The 7,931-nt window shown below is 28.3% G+C and overlaps 1 protein-coding gene across 1 annotated transcript; it reads right to left on the bottom strand.

Annotated features, from left to right (window-relative positions):
* Positions 1,973–5,282, bottom strand: LOC107609391 (vacuolar amino acid transporter 1). The gene is made up of 3 exons (XM_016311347.2): positions 5,079–5,282; positions 2,882–3,492; positions 1,973–2,655 (listed from the first exon to the last, which is right to left on the bottom strand). Exons 1-3 carry the CDS (start codon positions 5,257–5,259, stop codon positions 2,128–2,130), a joined length of 1,320 nt encoding a protein of 439 aa, XP_016166833.1. The 5' UTR covers positions 5,260–5,282; the 3' UTR covers positions 1,973–2,127.

Below are 7,931 nucleotides of genomic sequence, written 5' to 3' on the forward strand. Positions count from 1 at the left end.
AATGATTGGTAGGTTTTGCTTGGTCTGATACCGGCCTCCTCGTTATTCTCTATCGTACGACGAATGGACATGCTTAGTTCCTTGTGCTGTTTGAGCATCTCTGCTTTGCTTGGACAGCAGGGGTGTGAATGATCCAGCACAACCTTTGAAATGATCCAAGCACCGACATCCTTCAATGTGTATATATAAATTCTTGCAGGACAGTTTAGACCAGCTGTTGGATTGGTCTTCTCGGTCGGAGATATTTTAGATTTCCATTTTCCCTCTCTGTTACATGTAATCAGTTGGATCTACACCCGAGCGTCTGCTACAAATTCCAGGTAATTAATCACAACTAATACATTGAATCGACAGATTCACGTAAACGTGTTACTTTCACGTCAATGTTCAGCAATTTTTCAACTACACAATGCTATACAAATTACTGAAAGAAAATTCATACTAATCCTATGTAAATCAAATCTTAGGGACTTCGTTAGATTCTGACTCATAATCCACTTTGCCTGCATTCAACTGACAATCTGAGGTTGAATGATCCATTATCTTCAAAACGAGATCAAACTTTGATTTCGGAAAACAACAAATCAAAAATAGAAAACGAAGCTCGAGTTGCAGAGAGAGACAAAGGTAACCTAAACGAAGAAGATGCTAGTGAGAAAAGGAGAAGAAAAGAACAATGGAGAAGAAGGAGGGAAGACGCGGGAGAAGAAGAATAACGAAATCTCAAAATAACGAAAACGAAAAGGGAAAGAAATATTTTAAATCTGGTAGTTAGATATACACGCGATGTTATATAGCGCGTGTAATCAACGTACCTGAAGCAGCGCATATTTTGATTTTATTGTTTAATGAACTTGTAAAGCATACAAGCCATTAGGGCTTGTATGCAGAGCTTTTCCGATATATATAATTGTAAAAGAAATATTTATAATTGAAAGTGTACTTTTACATGAAATACGATCACGTATTTCTATTTATGGTGACTTCTATTTATAGCTCTAATCTCGTAATTTATATTTATAGATTATTACAACAAGAAAGTACTTGAGAAAGGAAAACTTGAAAAGGACAGAACAGGAGGAGAATGATTATTTAACAGTGTACTTAAAGATTTTCTTATTTTAAAAAGGATATATTTAATTATTTATATGAATCATTATTTATGTGAAGTTTTAACATAGATTCTTTATTATTAGACCTGCATTGGTGTTAACTGTGAGTAATTTCTTTTGTTACGTTATGAATCATGAAAGATGAATGAAATGTTTTGCAAAATTGAGAAAATAAAAAATAAAAGAATAATTTTGCCTTAAGAAAATGTTGGAGACTAAAAATATGATTTTAAAACTAAAATTAATGTTAAGAATGATTTTGAACAAAGAAAAAAAAAATTAAGAACCATTTCAATTTTTATAAAAACTATAAAAACCAAAATAGTAGTAAACTCAAAAGATAATAAGGTAGTGTTTAGTGGGAGGGGAGGATTAAGACCGACTATCGTGGGATATAAAATTTTAATTCCTTCAATATCTCTAAAAAGTAAAAATACAAAAGACTGAAATATTTTTATTTTATATTCATATTTATCTTGAACTAAACAAGATATTAAAATATAATTCAGTGTTATACACCTTATACCAAACATATTAAAGAGATTTAATTTACTCTCCATCTCATAGTCTTAATCTCCCAATTTATATTTCTCAATTTCAAAGTCTCTCTTTCAAACGCAGTGTAAGTGAACTAGTTGGACTTTCTATGCCAAATAATCAAATTCTTAAGCAAAGTTTGTTCATATCTTGCTTCCATATACAAAGGCTCAGAATTAATGTGTGTCCTCTCCAACATAGAGCTTTATGTTTCACTATACATTCAAGAGGAATTAAGGATAAAAGAGTATATACAACAAGAAATAAACTGAAATGGAGAGTAATCCATCTTTTGATGTTACTTTAATTTATACGGATTGGGACATGTAACCACATTACTCACAATATATACAACATTTATTACTACATATCTTAATTTTAGTTGGATCCAAATACATTAATTTAATAATACATATTGTAAATTGAAAATAAAATAGTAACAATAAAAAAAAAAAAAAAAACTAAATATTATAATAAATTACAACTTTAAATGCTTAATTATTTGTAGGAGTGAAGTGTAAGTTCCAAAGGCAGCAATTGCAGTACCTACAAAGAAAATAGAGTAGTTGATGATCATTTCACACCCTAACTTCTTGTATGTTCCAGAAATCTTCAAGTAACAAACACTTGGCACTAGGAATGAAGCCGAGACACTTAGTAATGCACCCACGAGAGACATAAGGTATCCAAAAAATGGAACAGTGAGTGCAACAACCACAGTAGAAATGAGAAGGATGCTACTAACAACAACATGTGTGAGCTTGTGCCTTTTGTTGTAGTGATTTGGAAGCACGCTTTTTACGGCATCCACAATTGGCCTTAGCATCAGAGCATATTTGGTTATGGGGTTAACCAAAGTTGTGTATATTGCCACTTTTGAACTGAGCTTTTCTTTTGGAAGGTTCAGAGTTATTTCTGATTCAACCTCTGATCCAAACATTAAGTATCCCAAAACTGCTGTTGCTGCATATACTAAAGTGCACAATGTGAAGCACACCAGCAAAACCTGTAACAGAAGGTCAATTATAGTGTCAAGATGTAAATTCATACCAAAAATATAGATATTCATGTTAAACTATAAAATCATTATCTATCAGTACTAGTAACACTTTTGATACCACACATCTAACTGTTTTCAACCACAGTAATATGGAAATGTTTGGTAATCAAAGAAAATTAGTCAAAAACAGCCGCAACTTGCCTTATTTAACATTCATTTATTGTTGACTTACATTAGAGAACTGATGCTTGTTCTTCATGGAAGTGTAGAGACTTGGAAAGACAGGGTGAGAACTGTAACAAAATGCATACAAGCTAACTGCAGCAGGAACTCCCTTCCAATTAAAGAGTACTCCTTTGCTATGAAGTTTTGTTCCATCAATTGTACCATTCCACAACAACGAACATAGAAATATAATTGATGCTAAGGCCCCAGTTGCTGACACATATGATAGAAGTTTACCTAGATCTTCTAACCATACCGTTGGGAGAATAATCAGTGCTGAAAGTAGAACAAAGAATTGTGTTCCAGTAATTCTCAATCCTCCAATATCCACATGAAAATGAGATATTAATTTGTTCAAGTTATCTCCTTCAAGAATCAAGTACCCTGTTATGACCAAATAAAGTTCACAATTCATTGCAATGTTTACAAGTAACCTTCCTTTGTCTCCAAATGCTCTTTGACCAATATCTGGAAGAGATTCAATAGTGGAATCTTTGTCCATGCATCTTTTGATTAATAAGCCTGTGTAGCATGCTGCTATGGATATCATGAACAGAAAAACTATGCTTAACCAACCTCCTGAGGCTAATGCAAATGGTATAGACACTATACCAATTCCTGAAGTACAACAAGTGAAAGGGTTAAATACTTAAATTATAGAAATTTGTGACTTGCATCATAATTTACAGATTTTAGATAACACAAAATAATATAATTCATGCTATTATAAAAAAATTTAATTATTCTGCTATGTCTAGTTTTATTATTCTGATGATTGATTATTTGTTAAAAAGTTATGTGCAAAACATATTATATATACAAATAATATATAAACAATTTCTTTGATTTCATTCCAAATAATTTCTGCTGAGTTCATCAGTTATATATTTTTATAATTCAATCATTAAAGTGCAGAGGATGTAAATTTTAGGAAAATAAAATGCAATCATTAATCGTTTTTATAGATATTTTCAAACATAAAAGTTGCTTTTGCATTTTAATACCAACATCACATATAAGTATTTTTAATCACGCTTTATCGATAAATCTCACAAAAGACTCATGCGTCAGAAATGTCAAAAAAGACTCAAACAATTTAAGCAACATCTTAAAATTTGAAAGATAGAAAAAGAAAATATTTTTTATATTTCCATCTATTATTTTCAACAACTTTATGCGTGAGTTGAGACAAAGTATTAATTCACATAAAGTGATCATTAAAAAGAGTGTTTCTTTTTCGTGAACTCCGGGGCTGTAGGCCTGTAGCTTCACCTTCCGTATCTTACTATCTTTCTTCAAATAATAATAATAGAGAAGTGCTAGGGATAGTAATTTTTGTGATTTGTAGCCATCAATGATAATTTTAATGGTGTGAGATTGATGTGAGATTTCATCCGGTTCACTTTTTTTTACTGGTTATATGCTGGCCAGAATTTGAAAAAAGTTGCTGGCCTAAACTTTTCCATAATAATAATAATAAAAATGAGGAGTGGTAGAGCCGTAAATTTTATGATATGTAGTCATCAGATAATTATTAATATTGTTTTTAATAGTGTAAAATTATATTTAATTGTATGAGATTATTCATTTTTTTTAATTGATTAAATACTAACCAAATTTTAATAAAATTACTGGTCCTCTAAACTTTGCCAATAATAATAATAATAATAATAATTAAATCAATCCTATATCATCACTTTTTTTGCACATATATGTTCAGTGATATTAAGTAGAAGTTCTCAATTTTTAGATTTTTCTATTAAAGTTTTTAAATTTGTTTTAAAAGAAAGAAGAAATAAAAAGTAGGTGTTTAATGTCTACGAATAAACATATAAAATTTTTGAAATAGTTAATAGGTATATGTTAGTGAATATAAATTCCTCAAGTTGCAAACAGAATCCTTGAGTGAGTTTAGATATGATAGCCACCATAAACTAGATTACATATATGTGAGATGCATGCAGATCTCAAGTGCTCCCATATGCCATAGGATATACTAATTTGGAAACTTTTAATTAGAATATATAATCCATTCTCTTCAGCTCTATATAATAACTAAGAAAAGAAAGCATAAGTATATAGTTGCTGAATAAATTTTGAATTTGACTTTAAAGTCTCACTAAAAATAATGAAACACTCTATATTGAAGGTTAATTTTAGTTTTACTAGGAAGAAAATGAGAAAAAGAAAGTGGAATAACAAACCTGAAATGCCATTAACCCCATGGAAACAGGTTTTGGCAAAAGATGAGGTTCCACCATTGGTGGTAGAAGGGGACATTGTTGTGCTAGTAGACAGAGCTGCTTCCATGTTTGTTATGTGAATACGAAGAGGGTTTACAGTTAGAGGCAGGCCCCAATGTAATGATGTCACAACACTCGCCATAGTGTGTGATATTTAAAGGCATCTTAGGAAGCTCCTAGCATGCATTAATTAATATTATTTATTTATTTTTTATTTTTATTTTTTTTATGATATTCTAACTTTTTACTTTTTCAAAGTGCATGCTGATATAACAGTCACTGCCTAGCTAGCTAACTCCACAAGATTCATGCAAAAATTCAATTTATATATAATATATTTTCTACGATCCCGATTATTTTCTTGTAACACTTATTATTAGTTGGCTCATTTTCTTTCGTTAGGATGAATTGTAGGACTTACATTGACCACAATTCAGCGCAGTATGAGACAAGATTATTTATACTTGGTGGGTGTTAGTTATGGATTTTGCTGTGAACTGTGAACCACACAATCCAATATATGATCTTGTTCGACCTTAAACATCTCATTCACATTAATTATATTATGATTTATGATATATATAGTTAACTCTTTTAGGGGAAATTTCATTTTATTTTTTTAATTCACGGCACTTAAATCCAAACCCTTTTTCTTAAAGGGATAAAACATATGTCACTTGAACCAACTCTAATTGGTAATTAGTTATAGATTTAATATTTATGAATAATTATTGTTTAAAAAATATATATTATTGAACATTCAATTATGCATTTTTAGTTTTTTTATACAAACAAAAGTAATTATATTTTACACCAATAATATTCAAAAGTCATTGAAAAAAGAATAAATTTGATTGGGTAAAAGTAATATTATATATATATCAAAATTAAATTCAATACGTATTCTCTCATGTCTTTAACTTAATCGGTCCCGCTACGTTACCAACAGCATATCTGCCAATTTCTGCCAACTCTTATTTATAACTGTGTTTTATAGAAGTGTCTTTGTGGATGTGTCTAATAAAAATATCTTTTTTATGATTGTGTTTAATAGAAGTGTCTTTATAAATATATTTTCTGGATGTATCTCTTTATATATGTATTTAAAATATAATAATTAATTATTATTGACAATAAATTGGCAGATAATATATTGGTACCCTATATTTTTCCTTAACTTAATTGTAACCCTTAAATTAAACTCGTAGAACAAGTATAAAGTAAACTTGCATAAGAATATAGTCCTTTATTTTTCTTTTTTGGTAATAAGAATATAGTCCTTTATTAACTGGATGATGACAGGTGGAATCTAATTTTTATTTGGGGACACATGTACAGATCAAGAATCTAATTTATCTTAGAGAGAGCATTTATTCTTCTTCCTTTGTTTGGATCGAAGCGGCTTCGTGCCTATAAAATTTCTTTCTTGTTTTTGGAAAGTGAATACATATAACACTATTTTTTATTGTTAAATCAACTATAAACTGCTAAAAAATTGTTAGAGAAGATTCATATGTTGACAAAAAAATAATAATTTTAAAATATCAAAATGATAAAAAAAAATGTAAACATTGACATAAATAATAAAAGTTGAGATGGCAAATTAAATGTGAATATATACTTATATTATATAGTAAAATCTACATTCAATAATTTTGTCAACTTTTAAATTTTTTAAAATAATTCTTTTTCTTTTAATATTTTAAAATTATTTTAGTTAACATCTTAAATCTTTTGGCTTTATTAGTTTTTGTTTAACGAAAATGCTCCTTGTATACTAAAAACTAGCTACAAAATTAACTACTATATATTATTTATATAATTTTTATATTATACATATTAGTTTATGTATTTTTTTAATTAAATAATTTGTTAACAAAATAAATAATTTTTTATAATAAAATAATTAAATATACAATAAATAAATAATCAAACTTATTTATAAAATAGTATATTTAAAAAAATTAAATAATAAATACATATTTCTATATATAATAATTAATTAATAATTAATTTTTTGTGTACACGTTATTTTAATTAGTTATTTCAAGTTTCTGTCTCACATGTAAAACAACTGCTAGGAGGGTACTTTATTTTGACCCAAAACATTATTATTTAATGATTCATGTAGAATAATTGATGATGAAAAAGAATTATAATCCTATAAATCTCAAATGTCCCAACATAATTATTTTTTATTACATTGATTGGTTCTGTCTGCGGAAAAAGAATTCTTCTACATTAATTTATTCATAGGCTTACCTTTCTTGTTTTTTGTTGTCGATATATGGTTATAAGTTATAACATATTAAAATCTCAGACAAAAGAGGAATAAATGGATTATGAGATTAATAAATTTACATACTTCTACATTTCTGATATTAAAGCGACAAAAATTTTCAAAGTATAAAGAACTAAAACAACCTTTTATTTGTTTATTATTCTTTTTTTTCTTTAAGTTTGACATGCGAAAAAAATATCAAATAATAATATGGATAAGGGTTAAGTACGATTTTAATTTTAAGGTTTAGATCAAATTTTTTTTTATTTTGAATCTTTTTTTTTATATAAAATCGTCCTTAAAGTTTAACTTGATTTTAAAATCGTCCTTATCTTAGGGATCAAAATCGTACGAAAGTGGCGGTAGAAACGAAGGCAGAGGTGGATCGTGGACAGTTTCTTCTTCTTCTTCCTTTTTCTCTTCTTCTTCTTCTCTTCTCCCTTTGTAGGAGTAAAAACATTCTCTTTCTCTTATTTTTTTCTTTTATAATTTTTTATTATGAGTAATTTGATCTAAAATTTTAATATTTAAAT

The sequence above is a fragment of the Arachis ipaensis genome, chromosome B07 (genome assembly GCF_000816755.2).
Source record: "Arachis ipaensis cultivar K30076 chromosome B07, Araip1.1, whole genome shotgun sequence".
NCBI classification, from domain to species: Eukaryota; Viridiplantae; Streptophyta; class Magnoliopsida; order Fabales; family Fabaceae; genus Arachis; species Arachis ipaensis.